The following is a 21079-nucleotide window of genomic DNA, read 5'->3' on the forward strand; positions in this document are numbered from 1 at the left end:
CCCATCCAAATTTGGATCCATAAGGACTATTTACAGCAGCCGATACTTTCGTGAAAAAAATGTTATTCCGTGCAAGGGTGAAGCCGGATTTTCAAGTGGTTTCATCGCCAGTCTGATGGTAAAGTACATCAACTCTATTAGTCGCCTTGATAGCCAGGTGACACATTAGGATTTCCTCATAATTTGCCACATCGCCGTCAACTTTCCATCTAGAAAATCTTCACCAGACCGAATATCTCGCCTCCGAAAAAGGACTAGGTCATACTTGTAATCACAAAAACACCGGGTTAATTGTGCCGTCAGGCATACCGCAATTCGTCATGTACCCTCGCTCACTCGCAAGTGCAACTGGGTGAGAAGGTATTTTGGAAGAATTCGTTGAACTTGTAGAAGCTGAAAACACCGACACATCAAATGGCAATGAGCTGCTGGACTGCATTTCCCAGTTGTGCAGATCATTATAGGTATTGCTGAATTCTTGTGAAAACGAGTAATTTCCAGTTGATTTGTTTTTCCGGTAGATGTCACGGAACTCGTAGCCCCAGCGGAAGCGTAGGTGAGTCGCAAAATCTCTAGCGTGTTCTTCCTCTGCATAACTCCAACCCGCGAGGATGAGGAAGTCTCGGAAGTTGGGCCTATCATCCATAAACAGGTTAGTTCACACTTGACAGTAATGGTAGAGTAAATAGCTTGGTAGACTGTTTAGTGGTGAAGAACTGTGCGCTTTGTATTTACCAGAAGAAAAAGTCGATCAGTATATTATGTTCCAGAATGTCCTGAAGGGCACTGCGCAACAAAGATAATGTTAGATTTGATAGACATAACGTCCCTCCTGTCCGCCATGGTACCGTAAGGGAAATACCTTGGTTTCATAAAGGAAGGGATCTCTCGTTGAGGCTGGAGAGGAGGGCTGATTGTTTGCTTAAGAGATATCGTCAGTAAGAATGTTTCTCTTTCCTTGAGTAAGACGCATCGGAGGACATACCACGAACATGGCTCTCGTAACGCGAAGTACAGCAACCCTTTCAACCATTCCAGCGTGGCAGAATATTTTCTGATCTATTTCGCGGAGTAATTGCCAGGCAGAGTCCAGAGGGATTTTCTGTTCAGTTGCCCTCCAGCCATGAAGTACAGCTCGAATGCATATATCATTGTCATCTTCTACTCCTGACAAAGACGCGTCGCCAGAAGACACCTTCAGCCGAAGAATGGCATCATTCAGCATCATAAAGAAGTTTTTATTTCCCAGTTCATGCAAAATTGGCCCTGCACCATCGACATTGCTAGACGGATAGGCACCGGACATTGAGCATCCTTCGTGAAATGAGCTTCCGGCGCACGAGGTATGGCTGAGCAAGATGTCTAAATCTATCCCCTGGCTGGTAATTTCTGGGTTCTGATTATCGGCTTGTGCTTCTTGAGCGTCGTCTGCACCTAATCAGTAAGTCTGATCTTGAATGGTATTCTTACAGGAGATGTGCTGGGAGAAAACAGAAAGGGATCGCCAACCATCGACTCCTTGAGCCAACTTTGTAATTTTGCTCAATGTTTTCTTTAGCTGCTGGATTTCATCTTGTTGTTTCGTCAACTGCGCTTGCCATACTGTTGGGCGCTCTGCCCCTGAGACATGGCTGAGCTCTGCAATGGTGCTTTCAAGCTGGGAGATATAAGCCCGTGTCCGTGCTCTGTTGGCCCGTTGCGCTTGACGGTCGTGCGCCCGTTTTCGCTCGCGGCTGGAAGAGTCCATTATACGGCGCGTGAGACGCTGCGCAAGTTACCTTGGCATCATTCTTCTTTGGCCTTTGTACTACAATAAAACTGTTGTCGGGGTTGGGGAAAGTGATTGAGGAAGTGGCGGAGATAGCTTGCCGGGCCACTTATCACTGCCGTACCCGATCACCTGACGAACAGTATAGCGATCGATATTTGTGACCCACTTGGAATGCATAAAGGAAGACATTCCATGACACAGTCATACATTGCCTTAGTCCCCGGGTCCTGAAAAGGCCTATTGTGGCGGCCAACAAACATTAGTGGCTACTTCCCCCGGACATTTCGAGATTAGCAAAGCAAAATCTGGAGGTATTTCAATGCAGCTGGCTGGGTCTATGACCTTAGAGACACTCAAGAACAATTATAGGCCTTGGCTTTGTGGCGGATTTTGTGCCAAGTTAGCCTAACACCGTTACGGAGAGAAAAAGGTCTGGTTCTCAAATGATCCGAATGTTCAACAAGAGAAGCGAACCACCCTGAAAGGTGAAGACGCTCGACTACAATACCCCACCATATGATGCACGCCATCATTCTTTTATTCAACTGAGAAGGAAAGCCTGTGCCACCGGAATGGCTATTCGGTTGGATGATCTGCCGACGAGGATTATCTTAGGTATCGCAACCACGATACTGCCTCGGCTTCTAGCTTTCTGGTCTCACCATCAGATTTTCCAATAACGCTCATGACCCTTGAAGCCATTCTTTACTGTATCGCAACCAATAAACCAGAAACAATGAGTAAACCGTCCATACCTGACCATCATCCGTAAGGTCCAAATTCCTTAACACCATAAACATAGGTCAAAATGCAAAAAATGAATCACCCGATTGTTGATGGACAAGAAATGATCTTCAGAGTGGCATCTTGAGGAGCGGCGCAGAAAGAACCCTAAATGCCGAAAGCGATCTCAATTACAAGGTTAGGGAGCTGATTGTAACATTTACGTATACATTAAGTGTGCGGACGAAGGGCTATGCAAGCGGTTGACAGGAAGAAAGATGTACGGTGGTCCTAACATATAACCCCCCAAGTCAACAGCAGCGGCTTCAATCTTTCTTCGTATGCAGTGTCCCCCGGTGTCTCTTGGAACCCACGCCAGAAGACCACGCCACGCGTACCAGCCTGAGAACCACCCAGAGGAATCCCAGTCCAACCACAAGTACAGTTCCTAGCTCGATATTCCTCGCCTGAAACAGGCCCTCTGCACCGCGGAGACGCAGCACAGGGACATCGATATGCTCGACGAGTTTCGCCGAAGAAGTAGAGGAAGAAGAAGGATGTAATTGGAAGAACATAGTGCGCGGGCCGAAGAGACCATCCCAGCCTAGATTCGTGCGGTCGAACGGGTTAGTCCCCATCTTCGTGCCGTCCTCGGCAGTACAGGCCCAGAAGACGACGGGCCAGGGTACATCCGCGGGCCGATAGCCTGATTCCGAGGGATCCAGATATCGCAGGTGGAGTGGGATCGTAGCGGTCCAATTGACCTCAGTTGACTCCGCCTTAGGAGTGGCGAGTTCAAGCAGCCAGGTGGAGCCCCAGCGCGGGATTACCCAGTCTGGAGCTTCAAGGTCGGTTTCACCAGCTAGAGCGCGGAGGGCGACGAGGTTGTGAGATTCGAGGAAGAGGGGATCGGATGTTCCCAACTGGTACTGGTCTCCAAAGATGGTGGAGGGCAGGGTGAGGTATGTGTGCAGAGCGCAGGTTGCGTGCTCCGGAGCAGGGGGTCGTTGGAGGGAGGATTGGGGCATTGAAATGGATAGTGTTGGGTGCAGCCCTGTTGGAGGCGGGAAGGAGATTGTATAGCTTGCCTCTTTGGGCAGCGGGTGGTGACGCGATGGAAATGAGAACATCGTCGGTTCTGTTTGTGGTTTGAGGTCAGCTTATTGTTATTGATGCGCCCTGTGAAGGAACAGAAGAACAGGCCCGTCCTTACGTAGTTTCTTGTGCGTCCCAATCACAGCTAGTAACCCGCCCATTTTCAAATCCTCCAGATCAACAGCCTTGTCGCCGCTCAAAATCCCAAACTCGACTTGGTCTGCGTTCGAGGTCGGTTTTCGAACCACCTCCGTCCAGCCTCCACTCGGCGGACTAGTCCAAAGACTTGTCAGGGTCAGGGTGTGCGAAATACTGTCATAGTCGATATCGAGCGAGTCCGCCGAGAGCAGGTACTGGGCGTTAGCGAGACACGTGCTTTCCTTGCGCGGTTCACAGGCCGTGCGTCCGATGAAATCGACTAGTTGTTCCAACGAGGGAAGCCGAGAGTGGAATTGAAGCGAGGCTGAGGCCGCGAACCGCGTCGAGAGGAGAGGGGGCGTGATGAATGACTCCTGGATTGAAGCGGTGCGGTCAGAACTGGCCCATTTGACAGAATACATTGAAGACTCACCTCCGGATTTGCGCAGTCGACCCCATCCCCGAACACTGCGCGGAGCAGCGGACACAACGTCTCCCTGCCAAGATTCACACTCTTTCAGTCTCCCACATTTGTAAACTTGGGCCCTGACGTCTAACTCACGAGGACTGATCCGAGGACAGCGGGGTATAGAACACATGTAGACCGGGCGAGACTCTACTGGCAAAGGGCGCAACGGCATTGTAGGACCGCTCGGTCGACCAGCGGAGATGAAGCTCGTGCGATTGTCGGAGGACGGTGCGGAGCTGGTACTCTCTTAACGTTAGCCGACTTTCCGTTCCTAGGAGCGACACCATCCGGGGTATTGCTTGATTCTCACCTCCTCCGGGAGTTCGTCGAGTCCGAGGGTGATTCGGTCTTCGCGCGCGCCGTCGAGGTCGCGGACCGACAGGGCCGAAGTGGTCAGCTCGGCTTGAGATGGGTGGAAGGGGGCATTTTCGGGCTGGACGATGGTGATTCGGCGTTTCATTTTTGTGGCATGTTATAATTATTGGGGGAGAAGATGTGAGGATAACTTAAGCATTTCATGTTTGGGTGAAGTGGAGGTCTGCCGGAGCCTAAATAGGTTTAGTGTAGATTGTTGATGTTTACTTTTATAGATCATGTTTAAATGGATTCTTTACTATTGCATTCCTATGTGGTAGGGAGTCAAATGGACTTTACAGCAAAATAACCAACTGCTTCACACTGTCTCTGCATGTCGAACAAAAATAATATTCATTTCATCGCTGTCGTTGTTTCAACCCCTTCCGAGAAGACAAGAATTATTGCACGCTCACACCAACGCCGAAGATATGCAAAAAAAAGACCAGAACACAAATGTTCTATGGGAGGACATCTTTGAGAATTTCCTTTTGCTGTGCCGTCAAGGTGGTGGGGAACTTGACATTGACGCGCACGACCAGATCGCCGCGATCACTGGGCTTCTTGGAGACCACCATGCCTTGACCCGGATAGTGTTCCTCGAAGCCCGGCTGTGTGGGGCCAGGCTTCTGGACGCGGATGGATTTGCCGTCGATGGTGCGCACGATCTTCTCCCAGCCTGTGAGGGCCTCCTTGAGAGTGAGGTCCACCGTGACGACGAGGTTGTCTCCGACGCGCTTGAAGACCGGGTGCTCTTTCTGTGACATCGTTAGTTTGTTTCATATCTCAAACAAATCGAGCATATGGGAAGAACCTACCTCTTTGACAATCAGGTGCACATCTTGTCGACCTCCTTCTTCTTGATCCCCAACATTCTTGTACTTGATCTTCGAACCAGCCCGCAGACCAGGCTTGATGTTAGCTTCCAGCGTCACGTCCTGAACACTGCGCTTCCCACTCGCATCAAACGCCTTACTCTTCGTGACCACCTTCTTTGTGGTCCCGTTAAAGATCTCCTCCAGAGTCAACGGCAGATCCTTCTCGATGACAGTAGGCTCAGGTGTCGGTGCGCGGCGAGAACTCTGCGCAAATCCACCACCGCTACTTGGGCGAGCAGTCCGGAAGCCACCGCCGCCACCGCCGCCCATTCCATTCAGCATCGAAAATATATCGTCCTCGTCAAGGCCCGAGCCCCCGCCGCCGCCGGCTTTGGCGAAGTTGCGGAAGATATCATCCGCAGCGCTGAATCGAAACCCGCCACCACCACCGGGTCCAGTCGAGAAATGGAATGTGCGCGCTCCTCCACCGCCGGGCATGCCGCCGAACGAAGAGAATCCTCCCGGCATACCTCCTTCAAAGCCGCCGCCGCCGGGGCCGGCACCACCGCCAGGCGAAGGGGCAGGGCCGCCACGGAGCAAATACTCGAGGCCGAATTGGTCGTAGACTTTGCGTTTCTCGGGGTCTGACAACACTTCGTACGCTTGGGATACCTCTGTTCGATACATAGTTAGTTGTGCTTACTTAACCATCAGAATAGAGAAATATCATACCTTTGAACTTCTCTGCGGCATCCTGGTTGTCCTTGTTCTTATCGGGGTGCCACTTCAATGCTGCTTTCCGATAGGCTTTCTTGATCTCATCCTGACTCGCGCTGGGTTTGATGCTCAAGGCATCGTACAATTTGGTTTCGGCAACCATGGTGTGTGGTGTGTGGATGAGAGGTCAGGTTGGGAGCAATTGAGTGTGAGGCGGGAAGTTAAAAGCGAGGGTTGGAAACTGGCCACCCGGTCGCATGCAAGAGAGGGTTCTCGAAGGGAGGAGAATGTTCGGTAGGGTTCGGTAGGAAGGGATAGAGAAGAGGGCGGGATTAGAGATACGAAGGGGGATGGTGAACAGAGTAGTGTAGCGGGACACGCGAAGGATCCGAGGTAATTAGTAGTGAGTGAGGAGCGGTTGAAATGAAGAGAAACCGGTGAGGTGAGCGGGTGAGCGTGGGGAAGAAGCGCAGTGACGTGTGACGTCGTCGAAGCTTCTGGAAGATTCGGTATTGATGGCGTTGAGGGAGAATGCGGAAAAAGCAAAAGAACGAAAGAAGCAAAAAGAGAACTGAATTACACTCATACACCTAACGCTCTCCATCACTCTATCTTGTATGCAATGGTCTCTCTAACGCTTGTTCGACTATACCAGACAGCTCCCGGTCCATGTCATCATCATGCCCCACTTGCTTACCACGATGTACACATCCGGTCAACCTCCCTCCTCCACAACAATATAATCCCGAATGCTCGTAGTGCCATTAACCACACGGGCAGTTTTATCTGCAGTCCACGTCGGTTTCAGAGGAATATAACACACCAGCGCTGGGCTCTCGGGGACCTGTTCCTCGAATCAAATAGGAGCCATTGGCAACAATGTCCATTTTACCCGTTGCTAAATCCCGATTGAACAGAGCGCGGTAGAAGATCTCATATGCTGTCTCGGTCTGGTACGCAGGAACCTCATGGCCGGCTTCGTATACATGAGTGAACGAAAAGTTCCCGTGCTAGTCCAATCCAATTACAGTCGTAGTCCCGGTCGCCGTATACGGGAGCCTCCCCGAATCCAGGACATACGCCAGGTCATTGAGTACCCTTGCACGTCTGAACGTGGGTAGTCGCTCGTTGCGGAGAAGGCGTAGTTCGAGGATTCAGTATAGTTGATGGGCACACCTAATGCCTGCTGCACCCAGTGCTGGTTCAGAAAATCCAGGAAGTAGTTTGGCGGGATTGGACCTAGCTCTACGTGCAAAATATCGTAGGAGCCTCTCCCAGAGTACATGACATAGGCATCCTCAACTGCATTACTGCAGAGGCCGTCGGCCTCCTGACAGGCCTGAACACGGTGTTATTATTGCCGTACAACTGCTGCGGGTCGCCCTGCCGATCCCAGCAATCTGCGAATCTTATTTCTACGGCGACCTGCTTGTCCAACATACTTGATCGTTCTTGTAGCTGGGTATGAGTAAAGTAGGCTTTGGAATGCCAAATATCTGGGGACTTTTACCACAGAAAAAACCACTAGGTACAGTGTCATCTAAAAGTGTATACGGGTACCATCGGGGAAGAGTTTGCAGTAGGGGGTTATATTTGGATGTAATGCAGCTCTCTCTCTATATATACCAGTACCACCCGTTCTCAATTTTTTTTTAAAAAACACATATCAAGTATACTAGCAGGAGCAAAGCTACGGTAGCAGAGAAAGAAGCACAATAGGATTGAGTCAGCAATTGCACCTTCATTGTCATTAGCAGAGACTATCCGCAGACAAGTTACCAATCCAACAAGAACACAAAAAGACAGATAATAACCCCCGAGAAGAACAAGGACCCCCTTGACAACCCCACATCAACAAATCCACCTAACTAGCCTGCCCTCGCCTAATTACTAGTAAAATAGTTAAAAGCAAGCACATCCCCCAACCCAATCTCCTTGGCCCACGCATCAAGATCGTAGCGCATACGACTCCAATTCCCCAACGTCTTTCCGTCTGCAGGCGCATACTTCTTATAATCAAAGCCCTCGGGCTGCTCATACAAGAAGAAGGTATACCGGTGCGGGGAACTACCCGGTGGCGGGGCGGGACCGATATAGTTCGCGACGAAGGGGGCGTCTGTGCTCAGCGATTCGCCCGACACTTTCACGTTTGGTTGAATCCAGTGCAGGATTGGGCCGAGGACGTCGAAGGAAGGGAAGGGGGCGTCGATGTCGAGGCTGATTGCCAGGTAGGTTTTTGTCGGGGATGCCGAGGGGAAGGATAAGGCTGGCGGGGATTGGGCGTCTATATTGTATCATGTTAGTATTATAGGGGGAAAGAATAATTATTGCCTAGGGTATATGTAGGTGAAGAAAAACTTACCAGCTCGAGGGATATACTGTCCCGGCTCCACGCTCGCGTGCTGCCCCACCTTCAAGCCCAGGAGCTTGGACTTGTCATTCTCGATGAGGGCGAGAGCGGCCTTGACGCTTTTTTCGGAGGGCATTGTTGCAAGTTTCTGAGAAGACAGACTTTGCTGGGAGAGAGATGGTGGAGAAAGAAACCGAGAGAGACTAAGATTGGATTAAGGCCTCCCTTGTTGATTTTGCCGACTCTCGGAGTTTAGAGGAGAGCTCGGCGATAAGAGAGCTTCTCCACGCCGATCTTTCAGGTTTCTGTCACTGGTTTCGACAGAAGAAAATGTTAAGGGAGCTGATAAGGCAGTAATGATGAGGGGAAAGGGATGAAGGGAGGTTGGTAGCAGGTGTTTATTATCTATTGGGTCGGGAATAGGGTTTGAAAGGGGTATTGGCTGCTAGTCGAAGTGATGATGTCAGAATGAATGTGTCTCATCGCAGAGAAAACAGTCCGAAATTCAGAGCAAGATCGACTATATGTAACGAACTACGCTCTATCCTGATAAAGATACCCCAGAGCGCGATAGAAGAAAGTAGACCTTCATCGAGGCACAACCCAACCAACCTGTATGACCGAGAAATCCCCCACCGCCCAATAATGCACAGCACGCTAGAAATTTCATAGATGAACCGGAACCCTCTTCAAGAGATGGTGCTTGTAGTTAGAGCACGCCGAACTTTTCCATGAATAAACTCCAAAAGCCAGAACCGTATGCACGAGGTATCATGAAGACATAAATGACAAGGAACGGGTAAGACAAGAAACAGACAGTTCTGACCCTAAGCAGTCTCGGCAGAGACAGAGCTAGTGACATCCTTGTCCGCATCGGTGTTAGCTTCCGTGTCGGGATGCGACTCGTCGATGTGGATCTCTCCCAGTTTGTGGTCAAGCAGTTCACTGGGTGTCTCGGGTCTGTCTTCATGTGCTTGCGCTTGTTCTGCTGTAGCCTCCTCTTGGTCTGGAGAGACAGTCTCAACCGACTCTTTCCGTTCAGTCGGGAGGTCCTCCACGATAGTAGCGTCTTCAACATCCGACTCGTGATCACCATCAACAGAGTGGAACTCGTCCATGTCAAGCGGTGTCTCAGGAATGGACTCCATATCGTCTTCATCAAGATCTTCATCGGTAACGGCAGGAAGAGCTGAGCTGACCTGCAGTGTTTTCACATTGGGAGGAAGGTCATTGACAGGCTCAACAGGTTCGACAGGCTCAGCAGACTCAGAACGCTCGTTGGACTCCATATCGTCTTCATCAAGGTCTTCATCGGTAACGGCAGGAAGAGCTGAGTTGACCTGCAGTGTTTTCACATTGGAAGGAAGGTCATTGACAGGTTCGACAGGTTCAGCAGACTCAGAACGCTCGTGGGACTCCATATTGTCTTCATCAAGATCTTCATCGGTAACGGCAGGAAGAGCTGAGCTGACCTGCAGATTTTTAACATTGGAAGGAAGATCATTGACAGGCTCAACAGGTTCGACAGGCTCAACAGACTCAGAACGCTCGTTGGCTTCGGTGGGTTCGGTGCTGCGACTGGAGTGCGAGAGGCCGGTTGGAGAAGTGGAATCCTGGCTGGATTCCGAACCCCAGATGTGCTGCGGATGGCGGGGAGGCAGTGGCGGCGGCGTGGGACGCTTTGTCTTCGGGATGGTGACCAGGCGAGCACGAGTGAAAGTGGGCGACATGAGCTTGGAGTCGCTGGATTCCTCTTCCACCCGGGTCGGCGTAGTCACGACAGCCTCCTGCTTACTGACGGTAGCGTTGCTCACTTCGTGCACTTCCAGGTCATCCTCGGAGTCGATTTCCTTCGTACCATCCACTTTTTCGTCATCCTGCTCTTTCTCTTCCCCAGTATCCCAACGGGCGGGATCCTCATCCCACGGGCTCGGTTGTGCCGCAAGCTCGGTCGACTCCGCCTTCGCGCTGCGGGAGGATGCTCGGCTTACTGATGTTGGCGCAGTTAGCGGAGCGTCATCAGTTTGGGTAGCACGGTCTGCACTCGTGTAGCTCTGGACGCTCGCGCGCCAGCTGCCGGTGCGCCAGCTATTCCGCGGCGAGCTGTCCGCGCTGCGCCGCGAGAGCGTGGTGAACACGGGGCTGTTGTGGTGTGGTCGGAACTCAAAAACATCAAGGCTTGGCCTCACCTTGGTGCCGGCCTCCCGGATGAACAGGCCCTCGGCCTCCAGCGCTTTCACTCCGTACGGGTCAGGGTCGTCTTCGGCCGGCACGCCAAACGGTTGACCATCATTATCAGGCAGCTCGATGTCACCAGGTGTTTCGCCCGCCGGCGCGACTAGACTTACGTCGACGTCGCCGTCGCCTTGTGCTGCCTTGATGGTTTCTAGGAGTGTGTTGATAGAGTCGGGCGGATGTCTGACTTTGCCGGCCAGAATCTCGGTGACTGAGAGGCGTTCTCCATAAAACCGCTCGTTCTCGTCAGTGCGCTCGATGACAATGGTCCCGTCGACGGCCACTCCGGCATAGAGACCTTTGCTCTTCATGTAAGTCCAAATCGGCGCTTGGCGTTTGTGTACCTCGGAGTCCAGCACGCCGCCCATACCAACTGGCCCAGCAGCGGCACTGATCTCGCCGCCCAGTGTACAGCGCACCTTCTTGAAGGCATCGAGCGCCTCGACTGTATTGATAATCACCACGCAATCATATATATCGACACCAGCTAAGAACCCAATGCCGGCGGTGTGCAACATAATCCCAGACGGCGGACTCCATTCACCAGTTTCGGGTATCCGCGCAAGAAGCACACCACTCCCACCCGACCCGCTCATCCAGAGACCGGTGCGCATCGTAGTGAACACCGCAATCCCCTTGGCCTGCTTCACGACATCGGAGGGAATCTTCTTGATAACGCGCTGCTTGCCCTTGGGCCGATTAATCTTGCCCTGGTCATCGGTCGTCACCTCCGACTCGGGGGCATAGAAGCCATCCTTACAGAAGCTACGCAGGATGCGCGCGGCCTTGTCGCTCTCTTTGTCGATGGACATGGGCCAGAAGGCCTCGGCGCCGAGGCGGTTGGAGAGCCGGTTGACGGGGCCGCCGAGCTTGTCGACGGTGTGCCATGCTTTGTCGAAGCCGCGCTTCGAGTAGTCCTTGGTCTTGTCCCAGCTGAAGGGCGGCATCTTGAGTTGGTTGGGATGGTGGGCTGACTGAGAAACGTGCGGACGTTAGTGCCGATCGAGAGACAGGACACGGTCGAAGCCCTCCTGCGAACAGCAGGCGTGGGAGGGCGCTCTCTCCCCGAGATTTCTCGCTCGATGGGTTGGAATGGCGCGCGCGAGCGAGTCGGGATGCAGGAATCTAGGATCGGCGGGTGGCCGGAATGTGGCGGGGAATGTGTGAGTGAGGGTGATGATGGGTTTGTATATTATGAAACTGATGGTTACCGTGAAAACAACGACGGACGGGTGGCTGGGAATAATGATGGCAAAACAGATGATGTTGCGTGATATAGTCCGCTGACGGGAGGACGGTCGACAGGAAGGAAGTGAAGGAAGGGATCGATCACCTTGGGAAGTCAAGGGTACCTGATGATGTGTATCTTGTACTGCCGGAAATTCCAGGAGGCAGGCGGGTTAGTTAATACTGATCGGGTCAGACGGCAGACAGAAGATGGTCAAGTAGGCCCGAGTGGCGCCGTGGATCCGTTGAACGGCGTGGACGTCATCGACTTGCGGGAGCAAGGGATTAGGTAGACATACATAATTGTCGACTTTCTACATAATAGCCATAATGCCATTGTTAATATTATTATTATTCTCATTGTCGTTGATTGCTCTGTCTTCGATCACACTTCCCTCGAACTAGCTAGGCTATATAGTTGTCTCCAATAGATCACCCCCACCGCCCCTCCATTAAATGAGCCAAAAGCGGGAAGGATCTAGACCAGGGCTATTACCAACTACGCGTCCGTCACGACGCCGAAATACCTACCAGTCAAGAGCCATATGACTAGGATTGCAGCCGATTCGAGTTCAGACGGTCGGCTTCGAGGGCTCTCTAGGTTCATTCAGGCGGGATGGCAATAATGGTTCCTGGTACAAATAAGGTGATCATGTGACCAGGTGAGGCTAGACCATTCTGGGTTGTATAGTCGATCACACTATGAGAGAAGAAAAAGATGGTATATACACACTCCTACAGCGCACCCAGTTCTTTCAGCTTGGACACCAGACCATCGACATCCTCGACCTTGCCGCCGCCCGTGCGTGGTGGGGGTTCTGCGAGAGACCAGTCAGCGGGAGAGCACCCCAGCAGTGAAAGAGAAACAACAACATACCGGTAACCTTCAGCGTCTTCAACCGCCGGGTATCCTCAACCCCAAAGTCGGCAAGCGTCTTCTTCTCAAGCGGCTTCTTCTTCGCCTTCATAATATTCGGCAGACTAGCATACCGTGGCTCATTCAGACGCAGATCCGTCGTGATAACCATCGGCAACTTCGTCCGCAGCGTCTCAACACCTCCATCAACCTCATGGGTAATCTCCACCGTCCCAGCCTCATCCTTAACCTCAACCTTACTCGCCTGCGTAGCCTGCGGCCAGCCCAACAGCCCGGCAAGCATCTGGCCCGTCTGACCCTGGTCGCCATCGATAGCCTGCTTCCCCAGCAGAACCATGTTAATGTCCTCTTTCTCGACGACGCTGCGCAGTAGCTTGGCGATCGTGAGCGGCTCGGGCCCGCCGTCGCCCGATCCCTCGGGGACGTCGATGTGGAACGCCTTGTCAGCGCCCATGGCCATCGCTGTGCGCAGCGTGTCGGCGCATTTGGGGCCGCCGGCTGATAGAGCCAGGATCGACTCGACTTTCAGGGGGCCCTTGCGCTCGCGCAGCCGGACGGCTTCTTCGATGGAGAGCTCGTCGAATGGGTTCAGGGAGTGCTTGACCCCGGCGGTTTCGACCCCCGTTTGGGCTTTGTTGATTCGGGGCTTGATCTGGAGAGCAGGCAGTGTTAGCATTCGGGCTTGATGAATTTCACAATTTCAATGTCGATGGGGTGGTCCTGTGACAGCATCGGTGGGCTTGGTGCACAACTGACCGACCGACCGGCCGGAGAGAAAATGACTTACCGCGTAGTCGATGACCCGCTTGACGGGCACCAATATCCGTAAACCTTTACTGGCCATGGTGAATGAAGGGAACGAGCAGTCGGGGAACAATTGCTCTCGAGACGATGGAGAGAAGTGGGAGAGAAAGAGGGAACCGAGTCAAATCGCCGACGCCGCCCGAGTATAGCCTCACCGCCCTGGGGGCCTGCCGAGGTTATGCTTGTTATACTCCTACCAGGTATGGGGGGACTAAATTATGCGATGATCATGCTGATGACCTTTACGGGATGGAATTAACTACCACGTCTCCTGCTTGTACCGCCCGCTCTTCTCCATTCCGATCAGGTACTCCTCCGCCTGGGACCGATTGAATGGATGTCCCGACGTGCCTCCATGTTGGAACGTCTCAATGAGCGCCTCCCGGACGGCCTGGGGCATATGGCCCGAGGAGCCGCAGATATACACCGACCCTTCCATGTCATGCAGGAGCTGGAAGAACAGCCCGAAATGCTGCCGGATGGTATCCTGCACGTAGACCTTCTGCGGCTGGTCGCGGGAGAAGGCAGTCAACACCTGCAATTGCACCAGACCACGGAGCTCTTCCCAGTCCTCCTGGAAGAAAAAATCGGCCGTGTGGTTGCGCCCGCCATATAACAAGATGGTAGGTCCAATTGGGGGGTCGACGCCGGGGTTCTGCTCGCGGTAGGCTTTCACAAGCGCCGCTTTCTCCCATAGCATTGACCGCAGCGGCGCCACGCCGGTTCCGGGGCCGATGAGCACGGTTGCGCCGGTGAGCTGCTGAACGGAGGAGTTGAGACCGCCGCGTTGGAGCTGCACCCGTAGTGTGCTGCCGGGCTGCAGCACGGACAAGTACTTGGTGCAGACGCCTTCCCGGATCCGCTTGATCACGGTCTGGTACTTGACAATGGCGACGAGCAGCTCGAACTGTGTGTGGCCACCTGGTGTACGTTTCCGCTCTCCACCGCTGGCGATACTAAACTGGCGCGCTCGCACGACGGGCAGTACCGATACCGCATGCTCCCAGGGGATCTTGACCGAGTCGAACTCGTGCAGTACCTCCAAGATACTGCGCCGAGGCCGCGTCGTGTAGTCCCAGAGTTCGTCAAGATACTCCGGGTTGGTAAATTCTAATAGCCGCTCTCTATGCATGGAATCGTTTGTGTAGTGTGCAATTGTGGAAAAGAAGGATCGCCGGGGTATGGCTTTGAGGTCGAGGTAGTCGGTGAGGAGCATGCGTAAGGTGAGGTTGGGGTAGGAGTCGAGATCGGGGATTGGAGGAGGTGCTGGGATATTTCCAGTAGGAACGAGCGAGATCAGTCGGTCTGCTTGCTCGTTCCAGCCCATCAAGTCAATAAGGGTTTGGACATCGGCCGGGACACTCTTGGGAGTAATAGCGATCATATCACCAGGGACGTAGGAGACAGATTCAGGCACAGTCAGACAGATGTGCCGAACATCCTGCCAGTGATTGGGTGGCGTCACCCGTTGATTCTCGACTAATGTGGCAGAGAGAGTGTGTGGAAGGGGTCTGGTATCGTGGTCCAGGTGGAGCAGCGTAGCGGATCTCTCTGCAACTGGGGGGTTCTCTGCAGCGCTACAAGGTTCGCCTTCATTCGGACGTAAGATCCATTTCGGCGGCAGTTGAACATCATCTGGGATTGGATGTTGCCCCGTGGGAAGCGGATGTCTGTCCAGCAAATGCTTCCGAAATCCCGCCATCCATGGTATGACTGTGCCTTCGAGTCTGTTCAATAGGAAAGAAGTTAGCTATGCCAATTGATGGAGGAGAAAGTACTGACCCTTCAGGATGTTGTTGGTCAGCTTCACCTGGCGGGTAAGTGTCATTCGCGCCTAGCTGCAACAATCTCTTATAGAGCTTGCGCCCTGCCCAATTGAACCTGTGCTTCCTGTCAATATAGAACCTCAAAGTCTATGCAGGAACATACTTCGGATAGGAACTATCACCCAGTCCAAAAGAGGCAAAATTGACTCCCTCCAGATATGTGGCCGGCAGCCGCTTCAACAGTAACGACTTCCAGAATGTCCGCGCATTCGCAGGAAGATCACCCTGGCCAGTGGTCGAGACGACAAATATGGTGATGGAATAGGAGAGCAGCGCTTCCTATATCCATGATTCAGTTAGTCTCAACGATATCGTAATAGAAAGGAGGACCACATACCGGGCTGGACTGATTCAACTCGCACACATGCGTCGCGAATCGGAGGCGTTCGGTCAGGGCCCCCAATTCCTCAGCCACCTCTTGCGCATTGCCGGTCTCAGAGCCATAGAGGATGAGTGCTGAACGCAACTGCTGAGGACTGCTCATGCTGCGTCTCGACTGGTGCACAAGGGAGAAAAAACAGCAACGCACGATAAGTTCATGCCGATTTCGCCGAGCGGCTGACGTCATCCAGGACCGACATCGCCTACATGTGTATATTTATGTGAGGGTCGATCTGGCGCAGGCGCAAGATGGGAATAGAAAAAATAAAAATAGCTCCAATGGAATCGCTCGGCTGAGTAGTTCAACCAAGATGCAAGCAAGGGTATCTCAATATCAATAAGTCTCTTCATCACCTCCTCCTCCCCCATCCCCAAACCCATCATCCCCAAACTCATCATCACCACCATCAAAGTATTGTTCCGCATTATAGTCGCCTCCCATTTCATCATCATCATCCTCAAAGTCATCGTCCACAATCTCATCCTCTGGTTCCTCGTCTCCATCCAAAACATCCCTCTCATCCGCGTCCGCATCAACTTCCTCTTCATCTCCACCGCCACCAGCTGCTCGCCGCTTCGCCGCAGCATCATCCACAGCATCGTCCTCATCATCTTCGAATCCGCGCTTGAGACCGACTCGCTTCTGGGGCACGTAGCCGTCCATCGTTGCGCCGGGCTGGAAGTTTGGTTGGAGGGTTTGCCAGAGCTCACGGGGGAAGAGTTTCATGACTGTCGTCCGTCCACCCATTAGTCTCTGCTCTGTATAATCATAGACATTACTGAAGAATGCCATGCTATGTATGCTCACCATAAGGCCGTTCATTCATCTTCGGCAGCGTCCGCGGTTTCTTCAGATACCGACTCGAGAATGTAGGCATGCCGTGGAAGGCATCGAAGTTTGCACGCGCGGCGCTTCCTTTCTTGGCTGTTAAAGACGCCGCGTCGACGACGGAGTAGTACGGTCCTTCATGAACCCGTGCGCGGGCGTCCCGGTAGAGATCTACCTGTTTTTGTTCGAGGGGGGTTAATTTCCGATTGAAGGGGACGACGTATTTCTAAACGGCCGAGTTAGTTTTAGCAACCGGCATAAAAAGGGTTGCGGTTGAGGCATACCGGGTAGAGAGGCGTGGGAGCGTTGACTGGTTCGCGGCCTGGATCCGCGTCGAAGGTGAACTCGGCGCCGGGCATGCGCGGGCCCTTTTTGGCGCCGAAGCGGGACATGGTTGGTGGTTGAGGAGGATGGTCGGAGGAGATAGAGTAAGGTATGAAAAGTCTTACATCACCATTATTATTGTTCTGGAGCAAGTCGTCGAGTAGTTCGGTCTGGTTGGAGGGAGAAAAAGATGGCGGAGTGATTCACCGCCATGGCCTAGAACGGGAAAGTAGGGCTTAGGGTTCCCCCCGATAAGATCTACTACAATAGGAATAATAATGAACCACAGCAAGTTTGCCAGAACAGAGATGGATTAATACAGTCTCGTAGATCATAGTCCGACAGCCTCTACCTGGTTGGCGCCGCCAGTGACTGGTCCCCACGGTCCTTCGTTCACCCGCTGCCGCAGGGTCCGCATAATATCTTCAAATCCTTCCATCTGCCCGCCCTGCTCACGAAGCTGGCTATACAGTGCCACTAGTACGTCGTGCTTAGCAGTCGCCACCTTCCACACTGCATTCTGAGAATCACCCGCACCACCACCCACAAAATCCGCGTATGATTTCGGTGGTTTGAACAGGTAAGGTAGCAGTGTTGTCAGTGCCGGCGGAGTGAGCGTAGCCCATGCCCCGGATATAGGTAGCAGTCCGCTGCTGGCGGGGGATACTTGACCGAGACTCTCTTCTGCTGGCAATTGGTACCGGGACGAGGAGGCATTAGACACGTGAGATGCAGGAGGTAATGGCTGCCAGTTGGCGATAACGACGGCCTTCATGAAATTGATTGCTGCCAGAGCGACATCCTTCATCGCCATGATATCCGCGGCTGCCACAACGTCAGACCAAAAGGTAGGTCGGTTGTTCAAGTAGAGGAAGTAAAGCACGCGCGCTGCGGCTGCTTCGTGCTGCCAGTCTGTTGGGGTTTGACCGGACGTGTTGAGATCCATTGAATCAGACATTTCCGTGCGGAGTGGACCACGGAAGATCTTGCCCAATGCATTCAAGGCTTCTTCATTCGGAGGCGTGGTGGGGATTTTCAGAATCGGATTTGCACCATGCTTGCCAGCCTCCACAAGCAGCACTCGCGGCAGCGAGGCCAAGACAGCGAGATGTCCGGCGGGGGCTTCACCGTGTGCCCATTGAGCAGAGGGAATGGCGAGAGCTCGATTAATGCGCGAGATGATCCCATCAAGAAGTGGAGGAGGATTCTGTAAGAGGTGATTGGGGTATGACTCGGCATATCGTGCCACATAAACCATGACCGGTCCAGCGAGAAAGCGAGCATCCACCACATCTAACTTCGATTCATCAAGGTAGTATTCCAACACCTTCCGGTGGAGCTTCTGGGAGCTCAAAAAGTCAAGCGCGGGTGATGAAAAGGTTGATGCAGACTGTACATAGCTCCGGGCTACGAGGCCGGGGGCATCAATCTCCAACAAGTCACGGAAGAAATTCAGCAAAGTCATATGCATCAACACGTCGCTCTGATCGACCATCTGGCAGGCGGCGAAGTGGAGCAGGCTGCTGCTGTCGTACTTTGCTTCGATATCTGGCACCTGGGACTGCGATATTATGTCCCACCGCACGCCTCCAGCTTTTGTGAGGAAGACCATAAGCCTGGCCTGGGCCACGGTCCGGTTGCGCTTGCTCAGATCCCCTGGTGCATCGTCCTTGAGGCTGCACAGGCCAAAGAGAAGTCCGTAGACATCCTTATCCGTGAATACCCGCCGCCACATCAGCCCCTGTCCCGCATGGACATTCTGGGCGGTGTGGTCATATTCCTCCGTCTCGAGGGGACTAGCCAAGTCGACCTCGAGAAGCGCCCATAGCGTGTCGAGTGCCGCCTGCGCGACAGCAGCCGAGGAAGTCGACAGCCACAGCTCCACAAGCGATACTATCAGATCCGAGTCTCCCGAGACTATGGCCGCATCGCTGGATGCTTGTCCTGCCTTGCCTAGCAGGGATAGAGCGAGCAGGTTGATCGGCGGGGAAGGTGCCTTGAAGCCTGCGACGAAGTCGATGGGAGGATCAATGACGCGGAGGTCGGTGAAGCTGAAGGGAATCGTGGCCTTTATCCCTAAGGTTGTCAGAGGCTCTGGGTCTTCTTGGAGGACGGGGAGCAGAGCTGAGATCTGCGATAAGAGGGTGGCGGCGACGGTGGGCGGAGTGGATTCAACCAGCTGCAGCTTTAATTTGTCGATGAGAGCGATGTCTAAGGGCGTGGAGGGGTCCTCCTGGACCTGGGCAAGGTGAGTCTTGACCTCCTCGAAGCACGAAGGAACAGCCATGGCGACTGACACGAGATCGTCGTGGCTTGTGTTGAAATCGGACGCTGGTTCAGCGGGGGAAGCTGATTCGGTTGGTGCCTGAGGCAGCAGTCAAACAGGCCAAACAGAGAGCATACCGCCCTGACGTTCAACTCTGGACAGCCAGCCAGACAGACAGACAGACTCGACTCAATCATGGAGAACTCACTGCTCTCTCAAAAGTCGTCCGACTCGGGTCTTCATATCTCACTTCATCCCCTCGTTCTCCTCACCGTCTCCGACCACATCACCCGTCACGCCGCTCGCCAGCAACAAGGCCCCGTCGTGGGTGCTCTGCTCGGCCAGCAGAATGGGCGCGAGATAACATTGGAGCATGCATTCGAGTGCCCAACGACAAACGGTCCCAACGGCGAGGTTCTTCTACCTGAGGCATGGTTCGAAGAGCGAGTAAAGCAGTGTCAGTAGTGTCGACAGACACCAACCCCCCACTTCGCTCGTATCCATACTGATAACACCATCTACAGTCAAGGATGTGCATAAAGCTCCGCCTCTCGATATAGTGGGCTGGTGGTCAACGGCTCCATCGACCGGACCCGATGCCTCACACCTTCCGCTCCACCGACAGCTTCTCCAGGACTACAACGAGTCCGCCGTCTTCCTAGCCTTCCACCCATCCCAGCTGCAATCAGAGACACACACTGCCAAGCTGCCACTGACCGTCTACGAGAGCGTGTACGAGGGCGAGAATGCCACCGATTCAGCGAAGGAGATGCAGGTGGATGGAGAGGAGCCCCAGCTGAACATCCGGTTCCGCGAGTTGCCACATACTGTCGAGACGGCGGAGGCTGAAATGATCGGGATTGACACCATTGCCAAATCATCTGGCACTGCTGCGAATGATATTCCGGCCCAGGAGGCTTCCGGGTTGAAACAGCAGAAACCGGATACAGCTTCGAAGCAGGGAGCCGAGAAGAGCGTGCAACCTGAGCTCTCGCAGGAAGAGGAAGAGTGTATGTTGCTCTTCCCGAAGAGGGTCCTACTCTCTATCACCTCAGCTAATTAACACTGTATTTCTCACCGCAGTAATATCAAGCCTCAACACCCGCCTCAACGCAATCCGCACTCTTGAATCCCGCATCTCGCTCATAAAGTCCTACGTCTCCAGCATCTCCTCGGCAGACGCTCCTAGCTCAGACACACCCAACAACAAAGAAGGAACGCAATCCACACAGCTCTCCCACCCAATCCTCCGCAACATCAACTCCCTCCTCTCCCACCTCTCTATCCTCTCTCCACAGGAACACGGTCCCCTCTCCGTCGACGTCCTCTCACAGAGCAACGACGTCCTCCTGATTTCGCTTCTGGGCCAGCTCGGTGAGAACGTCAAGGCCATGCGCGAGCTTGGTCGCAAGTCGGCTATTGTGCAGAGTGCGCGCCAGACTAGTTCTGCACGCAAGAATCCTGCTCTCATGCAGGGTCGCTTTGAGGAGGAGCTCTTTGCGCAGGGCATGGGTGGGCCAGGGGCGGCTGCTGCTGGGATGTATTCCTAGCATTTTCGATGGGGTAGTATAGGTTGTGCTGGGCTTGCTTGTTATGACATATCCATCTAGACGAGATCACGAATTTAACTATCTTTCTTCTTATGCCTGTGAAATTCTCTTAGTGCGAGGATGAAGTATCAAAAAAGTCTTTTGTTCGGTTCAGTATAAATAGAAGCCCCATATCATCCCACACCCAAACCGCAGTCTATAATCAGTACACACTTTGACCAAAGAGAAACCCCGCATGACAGACATCAAATGCACCTCGATGCAAAAACACGAGACGACTTCATAAAAAAATAATATCAAGAAAGAAAGAGAAGATGGGTATTGG

General features: G+C 53.2%; 10 protein-coding genes across 10 annotated transcripts; 1 reads left to right on the forward strand and 9 right to left on the reverse strand.

The window, feature by feature from the left end:
- Positions 1 to 271: 271 nt before the first annotated feature.
- N7510_003044 (bZIP transcription factor) lies at positions 272 to 1747 on the reverse strand (the record flags this gene model as incomplete). The annotated part of the gene is made up of 5 exons (XM_056974971.1): positions 272 to 635; positions 736 to 786; positions 863 to 921; positions 986 to 1428; positions 1471 to 1747. The coding sequence occupies 5 exons, from the start codon at positions 1745 to 1747 to the stop codon at positions 272 to 274; spliced, it is 1194 nt and encodes a 397-aa protein (XP_056834927.1).
- Positions 1748 to 2820: 1073 nt separating this feature from the next.
- On the reverse strand, positions 2821 to 4656 carry N7510_003045 (uncharacterized protein; the record flags this gene model as incomplete). Its single annotated transcript, XM_056974972.1, has 5 exons — positions 2821 to 3632; positions 3708 to 4101; positions 4161 to 4224; positions 4290 to 4432; positions 4507 to 4656. The coding sequence occupies 5 exons, from the start codon at positions 4654 to 4656 to the stop codon at positions 2821 to 2823; spliced, it is 1563 nt and encodes a 520-aa protein (XP_056834928.1).
- A 355-nt stretch (positions 4657 to 5011) lies between these two features.
- N7510_003046 (putative DnaJ domain protein Psi) lies at positions 5012 to 6248 on the reverse strand (the record flags this gene model as incomplete). Its single annotated transcript, XM_056974973.1, has 3 exons — positions 5012 to 5308; positions 5369 to 6042; positions 6101 to 6248. 3 exons carry the CDS (start codon positions 6246 to 6248, stop codon positions 5012 to 5014), a joined length of 1119 nt encoding a protein of 372 aa, XP_056834929.1.
- Positions 6249 to 6867: 619 nt separating this feature from the next.
- cp1 (putative carboxypeptidase S1) lies at positions 6868 to 7525 on the reverse strand (the record flags this gene model as incomplete). The annotated part of the gene is made up of 3 exons (XM_056974974.1): positions 6868 to 7095; positions 7191 to 7424; positions 7505 to 7525. 3 exons carry the CDS (start codon positions 7523 to 7525, stop codon positions 6868 to 6870), a joined length of 483 nt encoding a protein of 160 aa, XP_056834930.1.
- Positions 7526 to 7968: 443 nt separating this feature from the next.
- Positions 7969 to 8571, reverse strand: N7510_003048 (YbhB/YbcL family Raf kinase inhibitor-like protein; the record flags this gene model as incomplete). Its single annotated transcript, XM_056974975.1, has 2 exons — positions 7969 to 8369; positions 8448 to 8571. The coding sequence occupies 2 exons, from the start codon at positions 8569 to 8571 to the stop codon at positions 7969 to 7971; spliced, it is 525 nt and encodes a 174-aa protein (XP_056834931.1).
- Positions 8572 to 9262: 691 nt separating this feature from the next.
- Positions 9263 to 11617, reverse strand: N7510_003049 (lipid-binding SYLF domain-containing protein; the record flags this gene model as incomplete). Its single annotated transcript, XM_056974976.1, has 1 exon — positions 9263 to 11617. One exon carries the CDS (start codon positions 11615 to 11617, stop codon positions 9263 to 9265), a length of 2355 nt encoding a protein of 784 aa, XP_056834932.1.
- Positions 11618 to 12632: 1015 nt separating this feature from the next.
- On the reverse strand, positions 12633 to 13618 carry N7510_003050 (electron transfer flavoprotein subunit beta/FixA family protein; the record flags this gene model as incomplete). Its single annotated transcript, XM_056974977.1, has 3 exons — positions 12633 to 12715; positions 12775 to 13426; positions 13562 to 13618. The coding sequence occupies 3 exons, from the start codon at positions 13616 to 13618 to the stop codon at positions 12633 to 12635; spliced, it is 792 nt and encodes a 263-aa protein (XP_056834933.1).
- A 219-nt stretch (positions 13619 to 13837) lies between these two features.
- On the reverse strand, positions 13838 to 17006 carry N7510_003051 (uncharacterized protein; the record flags this gene model as incomplete). The annotated part of the gene is made up of 7 exons (XM_056974978.1): positions 13838 to 15305; positions 15361 to 15459; positions 15508 to 15683; positions 15742 to 15889; positions 16163 to 16544; positions 16594 to 16840; positions 16899 to 17006. 7 exons carry the CDS (start codon positions 17004 to 17006, stop codon positions 13838 to 13840), a joined length of 2628 nt encoding a protein of 875 aa, XP_056834934.1.
- A 263-nt stretch (positions 17007 to 17269) lies between these two features.
- Positions 17270 to 19225, reverse strand: N7510_003052 (uncharacterized protein; the record flags this gene model as incomplete). Its single annotated transcript, XM_056974979.1, has 1 exon — positions 17270 to 19225. One exon carries the CDS (start codon positions 19223 to 19225, stop codon positions 17270 to 17272), a length of 1956 nt encoding a protein of 651 aa, XP_056834935.1.
- A 174-nt stretch (positions 19226 to 19399) lies between these two features.
- N7510_003053 (COP9 signalosome complex subunit 6) lies at positions 19400 to 20754 on the forward strand (the record flags this gene model as incomplete). The annotated part of the gene is made up of 3 exons (XM_056974980.1): positions 19400 to 19661; positions 19729 to 20214; positions 20288 to 20754. 3 exons carry the CDS (start codon positions 19400 to 19402, stop codon positions 20752 to 20754), a joined length of 1215 nt encoding a protein of 404 aa, XP_056834936.1.
- Between the last annotated feature and the right edge of the window lie 325 nt (positions 20755 to 21079).

This window comes from Penicillium lagena, assembly GCF_028827675.1.
Source record: "Penicillium lagena strain IBT 129212 chromosome Unknown utg000002l_segment0_segment0, whole genome shotgun sequence".
NCBI lineage: Eukaryota > Fungi > Ascomycota > Eurotiomycetes > Eurotiales > Aspergillaceae > Penicillium > Penicillium lagena.